The 13,451-nt window shown below is 43.0% G+C and overlaps 1 protein-coding gene across 1 annotated transcript in view; it reads left to right on the forward strand.

The window, feature by feature from the left end:
* Positions 1–13,451, forward strand: part of DDRGK1 (DDRGK domain containing 1) — a 27,470-nt gene that overhangs the window by 3,044 nt on the left and 10,975 nt on the right. Inside the window, exons 2-3 of the mRNA XM_017742428.1 lie at positions 6,311–6,417; positions 7,970–8,071. Of these exons, the coding sequence (XP_017597917.1) occupies positions 6,311–6,417; positions 7,970–8,071 (209 nt within the window). The remainder of the gene's footprint in view (positions 1–6,310; positions 6,418–7,969; positions 8,072–13,451) is intronic.

Consider the following 13,451-nt stretch of genomic DNA (forward strand, 5'->3'; position numbering starts at 1 on the left):
TAGATTGTCACAGACAGAAAACAGTGCAGCACTAAATATCTTGACTTTCCTCCCAGAAGGAAAACCCAGACAGGTGCTGGGTTCCCGATTCCTGAGTTCCATGTGGGCTGTGCTGTGGGACGGGCCCAGTCAGGTGCCCACCCTGCCTCAGTTCACTGAGCAGTGTTTCTCAGTGGCGCTTGAGTGCTCCAAGGAGGTCACCTGTCAGGAGAACATCAGCACCTGCAAATACCCTCTGATAACCAAAGATTGCTGGGGGATGGTTCTCCTTGGTGACAAAGTAATTCTCAAAATGACTGAGACCCCTGAGCCGTTCCACCAGCGTGACTTTCAGGCTGGCTTTTTGGCTGAAAAATGGTCTTGATTACCTTAAATTGCTCAATTTAATTCCAGCCACAACAATCCTGCCTTTCCTGCAGCCCTCTGCAATCTGGGTGACTTGTTAAAAAAAAGCCTCTGTGCTCTGCACATTGGAGCAGGGTGCTGCTCCTCTCCCTGGGGAAAAGGAGTCTGGAAGGAGAGTTGTGTATTCATGTGGTGAGGTTGAGATCCCAGCTAGCAGACTTAATTAACTCTGTGTGTCTTAATTTAAATTGAACCCAGACAGAGGTGGCTTTGTGGACTTGCTACAGCCAAGATGAAAATGCTGCAAGGCATAAATGGGTGAGGATTTCAGGCATTAATCATTTCGGGCAAGAGAGGCCAAGCTAAGCAGTGGGAAAAGGGGATAAATTGGAGTTGGACTGAGGGTTGTTTGGGGCATGGGGTAGTGTAAATAAATAGCATTACCCATTTCTAATTTCAAATTCCTTTTATTTACCATCCAGGGAGGGTGTGCTTGGCTCTTGTTTTGCCTGACTGATGCTCTGAGTGCATCCACTTGAACCCTGCTCACCTCTGGGTGGACATAAGGGTGTTTTGTTGAGTGCTTTTACTTGGTTGCTGATCATGTGCAGAAAAAACACTTGTCCAGCTCTCAAACTGAGCTTGTCCCTCCAAACCTGCCCGTTGTCCTTGAACACAGCAAAGAGATCAGAGGTGAAGAAGTTGCTTCTCTTGAGACTGCGTTTTGGAGCAGAAAGTGACCCATCCGTCCGATATTTACGTCAAAAATGTCATTTCCTATGAAGTAACAGGAAACTCGTGAGGATGAAATAATGACAGGTACGGTTGGGTCATCTTGATCCTGCCATGGTAAAAATGACAAGAGTGAGGATGTGAGGCAAATGTGTTTGCTTGGAGGACTGTTGGACTTTATTTCTGACAGTGGCTTTGTAAAAACATGCAGGGAGGGAGCCTGCCTGCCTTGGCACTCTGTGCGAGGGCTTTGTGGAGAGGCAGAGGCACAAAGCCTGTCCCAGCCTTGTGAGTGGGACTCAGGTCTTGCAGTCTGAGTTTTCTGTCACTTGGAGGGATGTCTGGGCTAAAACTTGCTGCTGTTGATGTGAGGGAGAGAGAAACTCGTGAGTGTAACTGCCCTAAATCATGGTGTGGTGAGCAAGAAACAGACTTGTCTAAGAAATGACAGCACTTTCCAAAGTGTCCAACACAACAGGGCCCACTGGGCAGCGCTCTGGGCCTGGCGGGGGTGTGGGTGAAGAAAAGAGGCAAAAGGGAGGGATGTGCCAGAAGAGCTTCAGCAGCCCAGTCCTTTTCCAGGGAGTACTTTGGAGGGTTTAATTTTGAAAGACACTCATTTTCACATCCTCAAAATGACCTCTCTGACTTGTTGCAAAAAGTGTTGCCGAAAAATGGGACTTAGTGCAGATTGTTACGTTTTGCTTTGGTTTTTTAACAAACAGAAAGTAAGGACTCCCTCAAAGAAATAATCTGGTTTTGGCAGGTTGCTTTTATTATTTACCCCAAACTGATACAAACTGTGGGCTCTCTACTTCTGGCAGCAACATAAAACTCCAAAAGGTTAAATATCCCAACATCTGCATGGCTTTTCTCTGAGCTTTTAGCATTGTACATCTGAGCACAGGTGTTGGAACCTCCACTACAGTGAACATCTGGTTAAATTATTTTACTTCCACAGCATCAGTAATGATAAATCCTACAGCTTTTGACAGTCTGAGTGCTCGAGCTTGTAAAATAAAACATGATAAAGAAAAGTTAATGAGTGCAACATAAATGAAATCATAATTTCCTCTCTTCTTTTGCATGGCAAGACTTGGAGATCAGAATCTCACATTTTTCTTTGTGTTAATCACTATTGAGAAAGAAAGCACAAAAGAAAGAATGTTTTTAAAGTTTTTAAAATTATAATAATTGGGCATTTTAAAATGCCCTTTATTGCTTTGTGTAGCATTTAAGATCAGCATTCAAATCTTGCAGCTAAAAAAAATCTTGTATGAATGTTTTCTGCTGTTTTTTTGGGGAAAATAATATAAAAATAATTTTTCACCCCCATTGAGTGATGGATATTGTGCATAAGTTCAAGAAGAATGTGTTTGTGCTGAAATCTCTTAAAATAAGCACTTTTTCTGAGTGCTGAAAGATCTGGAAAATGTGTAAATTTAGAACCGGTGATGTGGTCCCACGCTGTTCTTGTGAAATGGAGCTGCGTTAATTGGCGTAGTAGTTGAAATTATTTTAATGCTTAATCAGTAGGGAAACCTTTCTAGTACAGTTAAACTTTGACTAATATCCCAACTAGTGAATCAAAAGTCAATTTTGACTTGGTACCACTCATCCCGTGAGTTTGGTGTTCTCGGAGTGCCCCCAGTGAGTGTCTGATCCAGTCCAGGCACAGACAGGGTGTGGAAAGGGGAGGTGTGTGGTTTCTCACTTCTGCCAAAGGGCTTCAGCTGAGAATAAACTTTACATTCTGCTCTAAAGGTCTGCTGTCCTTTGTGTCTGCTGCACTTTTCTGTCCTAAATGTGGCCTGCTTTTTGTGGCTTTAGATTAATAAACCAGTTTCTTGTTCAGGTTCTAAAGTGGATAGCTACCAAATTAAATTTAAAATTAAAAAACACAGAAATTAAGACTAGTTATTAGACTATAATTAATCCCACCACAGGGTCATGTTACTCAGGAATGGCCACACCTTCCCAGTGGCTGGTGTCACACATCTGCTGGATATTAATTACATGCTGTTAATAACATCTTCTGCTTTCAGGACGAACTGTTTTGCCTGGCATCTTCCCCCCCCACTTCTTTCTTTCACTCCTTTTGTTAGGTGCTGCATAAATAATAAATAAGGCAGCTGGCTGTGCCCAAGGGACTTTCTGTGAGTAACCACATGTGCAGCTCTCATTCTTTTTCATGGATGGGAATCCATTTGCTTCACCCAGAACTTAGAAATAAACAAGACAAGGACAACTAGATCAGGTTGGATGGGGCTTGGAAAAACCTGGTCTAGTGGAAGGTGGGAGTGGCAGTGGGGTTGGAGTAAGATGATCTTTAAGGTCCTTTCCAATCCAAAGCATTCTGTGATTCTGGGATAACTGAAATACCTGATGCTGGTTGTTGATTTTGGAGGGTTTTGTCTGTTCTGTACACAGTACAGAATTCTGCTCAATTTCTGTCCTTACAGAGAACATCAGCACTCCAGCACTTTTTCTAATGGTACTGGCAAGCATCTTTAAAAAGAACTCTGTAAATTTCAAGAAATTCAGACACCTGTGTGACTGATAACTATTGCCTGTTGTGCTGCCTCTCAGTATGTTCAAAATATTAAGGAAAAGCAGAGGTGCCCTGAAGCCACCTCTCAGCTGGGCAGCTGAGCAACCCCACGTTTGTGTAAAGCAGGATATGTCTCACTGGTTGTGCTTTCTGACTCTCGAGATGGGAACTGGTGGGAATGCTGTGCAAGCTCTGGAAATCACAGAATGGGTGGGGTTGGAAGGAATCTTAAAGATCATCCAGTCTCACCTCCTGCCATGGGCAGGGACACCTTCTGCTATCCCAGGTTGCTCCAAGTCCTGTCCAAGCTGGCCTTGGACACTTCCAGGGATCCAGGGGCAGCCACAGCTTCTCTGGGCACCCTGTGCCAGGGCCTCAGCACTTTCACAGGCATGAATTCCTTCCCAATATCCCATCTAACCCTGCCCTCTTTCAGTTTTAATGATGTCAGTGTCGTGGGGTTTCCCAGCTGGGCACAAACACAGGCTGCCCCAGCGCAGCACGTGGGGGATGCCAAACTGCTTTCACACACCATTAACTGAACATCTTGCATCACACCCAAGGCTCAGGGACAGATGGAGTGCAAGTTCCTATGGACTCACCCCCCATGGAGTCTCCCAGTGTTGTCACAGCCACGAGTGTGTGAGAAGTGATTGTTAAAAGCTGCTGAAACAATCAGTACTTTATTAAAATGAAATAAAGAATTGCTGGCTGTGTGTGCAGCACCCTCCCTGCTTTTGGTGGAGCTATTCTGCTGTAACAACAAATTGATTCAGCAAATACTTGGACCGTGTGTTTATGTTGCTGTCAGCATGTTCAGGTTTATTTAGTACATATTAGTTGCTGCCAGGTTTGTGCACTGGTGACCTTTCCAGCTCTGCTGAATCACGTGCTGTGTCTGCATCACCATCTCTATCTGTTGTTGGCTGTAACTCCATGCACTGGAGAAAGCTTGGAGGAAGTGGTGCTTAAGGGGTCACATCAGATACTTCAAACAGGAGGAAGGCAAATGCTGAGCAAGAAAGGCACATTTGATCCAGGACTGGAAAAAAAAGCTTTAGAAGCAAGCCTTCCTTAGATTTCTGCTTAACCTCTGGCTCAGGTGATCTTAATATAGATGAAATCTGAGAAGCCCTCAGGTGGAATAGTGTCATAGGTGGGGTTTTATACTTGAAGTGTTTGCAAGAAATAATTTTCTAAACAATTAATTTTGGAGTAATAACTGCCGGTGCTGGGTGTGCTCACTCATTGTGTTTGGAACTCCCCTTGATGCTGTATTTAAAATACAAATAAAGTTATTTTAGGCATCATTAAAATTGTAGAAGCAACTGTGTCAGGTCTGAGTATCCCTCCTTGCTTTGTGTGGTGCAGGAAGGGGAACCCTTTTGATCATCTCAGTAATCAGACTCCAGGAATTCTCTGAAGCCCAGCTCAGCAACCAGGCTCATCTTAATTCCATCTCCTGAAAACAGCTCAGTTATTTGAGAGCCACCTACACAGCTCTCAGATAGATTTATTTCTCATGATGTCTCGGTGGTTTAACCATAGTCCCATTCTGTGTCTTGGAATTAGTAAAACAAGAGTGTTTCCAACCTAATTCTGCATGTAAAAGAAGGGGGAGTGTCATTCCTCCATATGCTCCTTTCATAGCAGCTTTTTGGGTTCCCAAAAAAGGGGACCAGGTGCTCTGGAGAGAGCTCCCTCCAGAAAACATCCTGGCACCAGCCCTGCCAAATCTGTTGCAGTTTGGATCTGAAGTCAGCATCGAGCAGAACAGCACTGGGGATGCTCAAAGTATCAGTTATTTTACCCAAAAAGGGGATCCATGTGTGAGGCTCCTTCATTTTGATCCTGCCGTGACTGTGAATGTGTTGTGTGGTGTTTGTGCAGTGAGCTGAGGATTTCTCTTGGAGTGTTGAGGTCAGTCCCCAGTACTCTGGTGGGATCAAGGACTGATTTAGACCAGCAAATAAAGTGGCCAAATGTTCCTGAGCTTTGGGCAGGGAGGAAGTGGTTGCCTTTAAAAGCTCTTCTTCCTCAGCCCCTGAGTGAGCAGAAACCCTCATTTGCACAGCCTTTGAGCAAAACTCTTTCATATTTCCCTGCTGCAGAAATCACCTCTCTAAACAACCATTTGTCATACAACAGGCAGATATTTACATTTTGCAGGCAGACCCAAGATTTGCATTTCAAGGGGTTTTTTCCCCTCATCCCTGAATGGTTTGTTCTGTCAGGCTAGAACCAGTGGATGAGGGGGGTGCCCCTGAATCCCACTTTTTCAAGGGATGTCTGCTGTGCAAAGCCTGAGGGTAACTGGGAAGAAAGTCTCTGCAGGCCAGTGTTGAGCAGATAAACAATGACAACCATTAGCACAATTTCTGTATCAGAGAAAGTCTCTCTTTTAATTGTGGAAAGCAAGAAATATTTATGAAAAGCATTCCTTCAAAGGATCAAGGAAATTTTTACTTCTGTCTTCACTTGAGTGTGTGTTTGCCTTGTTACTTCTGCTCTGTGGCTTTGGCAGTCGCCTGTGATTTTTTTTCCCTTTTTCCATCTAAAAGGTCTTGTCTGAAGTGCATGTGTGTCTCCTTTTCATCTGCTGCTGCTTTAGGCAGCACTGAAGTTTCTCCAAGGGACTTTTTTACAGATGATTTAAAATTTGTCATTTATGCAATGTTGCAGAGGAAGAGGATGCTGAGGAGGTGCCAGAATTTCAGGTGTCTGGGAAAATTGGAGCAAAGAAGCAGAGGAAACTAGAAGAGAAACAAGCCAGGAAAGCACAGAGAGAGGTGAGTATTTCCTGCCACGTATTGAGCAGAGCCTGAACAGCTCAGCAGAGAACTGGGGATGAGACAGCCCAGAAAGGCAAAGGCAGTGTCATCACGAAATGGTTGTTTTATTTTAAAATTGTAAATTCAGCTTTTGCTGGCCCAAGAGGGCTATGGAAAACAGTGTCTTATTTTCTTTCCATTCAGACTTGTGGGGAGGAAGGGAGTTAAACTCTTGAATAGTTAAACTCTTGAATGCTCTTTCTTGGATGTTTCCACTGCGTTCAGCTTAATGTCGGCACTGTCTCCCCTTAAATACACCCTGGTGGTGTTGTAACACCCTGGGCAGTTGTGAGGAGTGGTTCAGGTGCTCTCAGAGTGCAGAAATTTGGTTTGGTTTTATGTGCTTAGCCACATTTATTGTTTTTACAGATTGGAGGATATGAAAAGCATTTTGCTTCTGTTAATTTCAGTGAGGCTTTTCAGCCTTCTGAGCTGTGCTTGTGGAAGGCAGCAGTTTGTGCATTAGGTCCTTGGAATTGTTCTATATATTTTTTGCAGACTCTGTATTGTTCTGTATGAACATTTCTAAAGCTTGTGAAATCCCAAGTTGGGGATTTTAGTGTCACCTGAGGTTTAAATCCAGTGTAGTAGATGGAGCAGTTGGTAATAAACTTAATTATTGGTTAAATATAAACTTCCATTATGAACCTTTTCTCACTCAGTGCTTTCATGATTTTGTTGTTACTTTCCATACACATTGTATTTCATTTTCCTTTTTTTGTTGTGGAAAATCTGAGAAAAGTTGGATGAATGAAGTTGGATAAGCATCAGTTGGTGGAGTGAGGAATCTGTTTCATTTTAAAACACGCTGATTTTTATTTTCCTATGTAGACAGATAAATTCCTTGGATGGGACTTTTTCTCTGAAACACTCAAAGCCAAATCCTCCACTGGAATATTTTCTGCTTGTCGTCTTAATATATTTTCAAATTTAAGTATCCCAAAGAGCCTGAAAAAAAAAAATCTTTAAAAAATACACTAAACACCCTTCTTATTTTTCCCTCATTTCGCAGCAATCTCTTTGGCTTAAAAACAAAAATAAAATTATTTCAAGAGACCATTTCAGCTTTTTCTGTAAGAGAGTCTGCCCAGGTTAGTGATACATTTGAATGCATTTATTTTTACAGTTTGTATTCCAAGCCCTCTTTTTTTCTTCCTTGGAATCCAGTCTAACTAAACTTCAAATGAGGAGAAATGGAATGCCATGACACAACATTGCTTAGTATCACTGTAGTAATAAGCTCATAAGCACATTCAAAGTTAAACTGTTACTGAGATACGGATAAGACAAGCGAGGAGGGTAATTTCTAAATTTACCACAATGTCAAGCGTGCTGAAGGGGAGGGGAAGTGAAATGAGAATGACTTTTTCTGATTATTCTTTTTGATGTTTCTTTCCGAGCAGGCATCTAAAAGGTGGTGAGAAACCCCCCCTGTGGTATCACAATATGAAATTTTAAAATGTGTGTATTAAAAAAGAGTAAGGCTTGGCTTGCATAATGTTTGTTTTAGGCTGAAGAAGCAGAGAGAGAAGAGCGGAGAAAGCTCGAGTCAAAAAGAGAGGAGGAAAGGCGGAAAGAAGAGGAGAGAATTCGTCTGGAGGAGGAACGACAGGTGGGAATAATTGTATTTACATATGGAAATACTGAGCCAGGTTTGGTTTTGGGATTGCTTCTGGGGGACTTCTGTGACCAGGGACCTGCAGGGACCACAGGGTCTGTCCTGCTCCATCCACAGCCAGCATTTGGAGCTCAGGGCTTTGACCAGCCCAGCTCTTGAGTGTCTCCTAAGGATGGAGATGTCACAACTTCCCCTGTTCCTTTGAGCTGCCAGCTGTAACCAGCAGGGCAGAAAGTGAAAGGCAGCAGCAACTGATTTTGCAAGTGTTGTGTGAAATTGTGTGATTTCATTCTAACTCTGTATATTTGCATGTGCTCCCCAATTAAAGGTCCCTAAGCTATGCGTGTGTTAGCAGGAGTGACCCAGAAAAACAGGTACTGCTCAGCTGAAATGCTTTTGTTGAATAACTTTTCATTAGTGAGGGAGACAAACTTGAGTTCAGAGCTGCTTTTTGTACTCAGGCCATCAGTGCTGCTGGCTGAGAACTTCATGCTCTGGTGCTGCTTCAAGTTGTGTGGTGGCTTTTCTTCTGGAGGAAAGGACAGAGGTGTTCTGCACAGTCCTGAGATGAAAAATTGCAGCCCTCAGCTCTCACTGTGAATTTTTTTGGATTTTTTGGAAATTTATGTCTCTGCTTTGTAGAGATTTATTTTGATTTGTTCCAAGTGCAGGTTGTGTAAGTGGAGTGTGTTGCTGATGATATTTTTAAAAGGAAGAGAGAATTTTTCCTTTCCTCTGTCAAGGGCATGAAGGCAGGATAAAGAAATTTAAAATCAAATAATCTATACATTACACATACAGATTCTATCCGTGAGATCTTTATGTGAATGTCCATTTAGCTCTGGGGTTGTCCCCCCAGTCCTTTCCCTTCTGAGCTCTCATTTCCTTTCCATCAGTAGAAGTCTTGAATTTCAGAAATTGAAAGGAGAGAATGTCAGTACGATAACGTCAGGATGTGTAGAATAGTCTGAGACTTCGTAAAGCAGCTTGACCAAACTTCCAGAGGACCAATAATTCCACAGCCTCCCTTCCAAGAGAGATGTACGAATGTATTTTTTTAATATTTTCCTAAAGTTCTGGGAATTTCATCCTCTCGAAACCCCGAATAATGGGCTGGCCTGCTCAGAAGGGGCTGTAGCACAGGACTGAGATTTTCTCCTGGGATTTTACCTGGGCTTTAGCAATTCAGCTACATCATCAGGATCACTCAGGCATCATCGAAAAGTTGAGTAGAAAATAAGGGTGAAATTCTAACCAGAGATCTCTTCACACAGAAATATTTATTTAGGTTTTTTTTTTTTAATTTTGTTTCTGTTCAGTTGAGGGGCTGTGTAATTAATATTTGGTTGAATGAAGGAACTCTTATTTGTTTCTGTTTTAATTTACAGTATTCCTAGTAAAGACTGCACTACAGCACTTCTCTTTCACCAGGCTCAGGGAAAAAGAGGAATATAAACTAAGGCTCTGATTTAATTAATTTATTTATTTATTTATTTATAAATTTTGTGCCCAGCAATCCACAGAGTACTTCCTAGAACTTGGAAAATTGTTCAAATGCCTGAATCCAGCTTGATGGTTACTTTAGCCAGTACCTTCCTCAGCTACTGAAATTCTGTAAATTTTAAGCTGTTTCAGTTTGGTTTAATTATTTGTTTTCCCAGTATTTATCAGGACAGCAAGCCCACCCACCAGGCTACATCAGGAATATTATTCTGCCTCTCAGAGGAAAGTGCTTTCAATTATTTAATTTTTTTGCTTGTGTTTTAAGTTGATAATCCAGTAACTGCTGAACATTTGGAGCGTGGATCAAAGTAAATGTGTCTGACATCATTTAATGTCCATGTTCAAGTGTTTTCTTGTAATTTTAAATCTCTCTTCATCAGTCTTTAACAGGAAACAGATCAGTTGAAGAGCTGTCCATGTTTAGGTTCCAGTTCCTGCAAAGGCAGCAGCAGCATGGGGAGTGTGGTAACAACAAACCTTCAGTGATTGAGCCTTGACAGGGGGATGGGAGGGGAAACAAATTGAGTGGATATTTGATTGCTGTGCCTGTAAGCAGAGCCTGTCCTTAGGCTCAGAACATCTTATCTTTCCAATCTTGTTATAGATTCAGGATGTGATGGAAAAGGACCAGCCTCTGTGAGCAGTGAGAGGATCATTGGGTTATGGAATACATAGGATAAAATGTCATTTATTTTCCTCTAGAGGAGGAATTCTTCATTGCCACGAGTGAGGAATTCTTCATTGCCACGAGTAATGTCTTGGCACCTTGTGGACTTCACACATGATGAAACCATCCCTCCATCTAAGTTAGGAGGTGGAAAGGCAGAATTCTGAAAGGTAGCTCAGGTAGTGACTGATAGTCAGGAGATGAAAACTGGGGGGAGCTGGTTTTTTTAGAGGCATTTTGGTCACTGACATTGCTGTAGTTTATGTAATCCCACAAGGCACAAAAAATTCAGTGTTTGTCACTGAAGTTTGCCTGAGAAATGTTACAGTTGTCAGATACCTCATTTTCCCCTTCCTTTCCCAGTACCTGAGAGTATTTCTGCAGGTACACTGACAGTGGCAACTCCCCAAACAAGCACAGCCAGCTTTGGTAGCTAAATTCCACTTTGAACCTTTTTTTTTTCAGTCTCTCTCCCAAGAAGTGCTACTAAAATTGTGCTGACAGGTGGGAGCTGTACCTTGAGGGAGTTCTGGGAGCTAAAATTTTGTCTAGTCTTGAGAAAAATACCCTCTGCTTCTATTTCAATGTATTTGTATGCACTTATAAATAAAATGTGGTTGCCCCTTGGCTTGAGTGTTGCAAACCAGATTATGTATTTTTAAATTCAAGTTTCCTTTCCAGTGTTCTGCTGACCTGATTGGCTACAGGCCTGAGGAGGCTCCTTTGTAATTGGCATTTGCTTCAGCTCTGCTTTACCCTGGGGATTTCCCTTTCACTCTTGGAGTTTTTTGGTGGTGAGCTGGGTTTACCAACCGACACCTTATCAATGAGAGTGAACTTCCTCTGATGTTGCAAAACAGAGTCCTCAGCCAAAACCTTGCAGATCGCTCACATTAAAGGCTCTTTTTCCTTTGCCTGTGCACAGAGATTTTGGTAAATTTGCATTTAAGTGCCTAAATAAAAATGGTCTGGATCTGCAGAGCTCTAGAAGTGGAGGGTCAGCAGGATCACAAGGAGCCTCTGCAAGGTTTGACCCTAAAGTTTTGCCTCTTTGATATTTGATCACATGAGCAGAGGCACCAAGTTTTAGTTGGTTTATGATGTGAACATCAAGATTTGTGTGTTTCTCAGCAGAGCTGTTCATTATCTGTTTGATATTTATATCCATTTTTCCTACATAAACAGTGCATTTCTAGGGGCTGATGGAGAACCACTTCTAATTTCAGTTGAAGCATCAGTTTTCAAGTGTGTATACTTCCCTCAAAATTAATTTCTCCTAAGGGAGTACAAGCTGAAAAGCTTGCAATAAACCTCATTCTCCTGTGATTTTGAAGGGATAAGGACACTTGCTCTGTCTAAGCAGTGAGGGGGACAGGAGTCCTACAGATCATCTGCTCTGTGCCACATTTTCACTGCAAAGTCACTTTTGGCTTCCTGCAGAACCTGCACTGACAATACAAAAGCTGGATGCTGTACAAGGAAGGTTTCTGTGGTCCTTGACCCTCAAAACAATCAGGATGCTCTTCTTCATCCTACAAATTAAGGAAACAGCCACAAATAAAGGAATGACAGGGAGCAGGTGGTGGCTGAGGAGTGTCCAGTGTTTGCTCTGCCTTCCTCACTACCAGTGAGACCTTTTCCACCCAAGCAGCATCCCAGAACTCCTGAGCACTTTTCAGTGATCCCAAAAATCAAGTTGTGCCTCCAGCTGTAAGCCATAGAGAATTTTTGGGATGCTGTGGGTTTCACTTGATAAAAGGTTGGGCTCTTGTGCAGCTGGCACAAGGAATGTGTTTGGCAATAATCCCTGGGACCAAGGTAAGAGGCAAACAGAGGGTAATGATCTGAAAGGAGCCTCACAGCAAATCCAAGTCCTCTGTGGGCAGGGGGTACTGGGTGAGAAAAAAACCAGAAGGAACAAAGGTTTGAGTGACTAATTTATTTATTTGTTCAATAAAAATGTGGTCAGAGTGGGGTAGTTTGTTCTTCACATGCAGTGGAATAAACTGATCAAAAAGAAATCTTTACACTGTTCAAGCCCCCAGTGTGGGTCACATGTAGATGGGTGAGGAGAGAGGCAAACCTGCTTCAAAAAAACCCACAGAATAAAAGCAGGCAGCTGAAGATGAGCATCTGCAGATACCAGATTTCCATCTGCTGGGATTTCCCCAGCACCCCACCCATGGCTGCGGGGTGGCCCAGCCGCTCTCTGATCTGAGCCACGAGCTCAGAAGGCAGCTGAGTGCCACAGATGTGGGGTTTGAAATGTGGGTTTGAGCCCAGCGCCCTCTGTGTGATGCACGGAATCCTGGCCTCAGCTCTGTGAGGAGACCCCGAGGGGCTGGGGGTGTTTCCGTGCCTGGGTTCTTTGTATGGACACACTGGGCTTTGTGGGAATGCTGCTGCCTGACTTTCACCCTGCAGCTCCCATGCAGCTGCTCCATGAGCATGTGAGAGAAGAGGGTTAGAGAGATGGTGGAACAGAAAAAGCTGGGAATAAATATTCCCAGGAATCCTGACTCTGCCAGGGCTCCCCTGCTCAGCCTCCACATTGCCTCTCCGTGGGCACTTGTGCAAAATTGTCTCTCCTCTTGCTCTGAACCAAGCTACAGTTTGGATAAATCCTTTTTTCCTCCAGATTCAATCATAGGTGAATTTAGGTTGTAAAGCATGTGAGGCTCTGGATGAATTTTTAATTTTTAGATGAAAAAAGCAGCTGGAAATACTTAATGTCATGGAGGAAGCTACAACCACCAGGAAGCTTTGAGGGCTGACACACTTTAGCAACCAAAGCAGTGGCTCAGAGCACCTGGAAATGCTCTGCTGATCAAAATTTAGCATCTGGAAAACGAACTTCTGTTGGCAAAGGAGGGGCTGGTGCTGAGTGCTTTGCCAGTCTCGTGGCAGAGCTGCTTTTCTGCGTGTCTTGGGAGTGGAAGTGCTGATAGGAACGCACTGGGATGCCTCCAGAAAATGCAAGGTGCTGTTTGTCAGGTAGGGAAGGACCACAGGAAGGAGCCTTGCTCGTTTGTGGGACCTTCCAGAAGCAGGAAAATATATTTTAATTATTGTTGCTCTCAATTACAAATGGGACACTCTTCTGATCTTTTCTTGGTTTTTTGCAGAACCATCTAGAAATTATTTACCAGAGCAGTATTGAGGCTTTTTGATTGGTTTTTTTTTTCCCCTCATTTCAAATCCTGC

This window comes from Corvus brachyrhynchos, unplaced genomic scaffold (genome assembly GCF_000691975.1).
Source record: "Corvus brachyrhynchos isolate BGI_N302 unplaced genomic scaffold, ASM69197v1 scaffold166, whole genome shotgun sequence".
NCBI classification, from domain to species: domain Eukaryota; kingdom Metazoa; phylum Chordata; class Aves; order Passeriformes; family Corvidae; genus Corvus; species Corvus brachyrhynchos.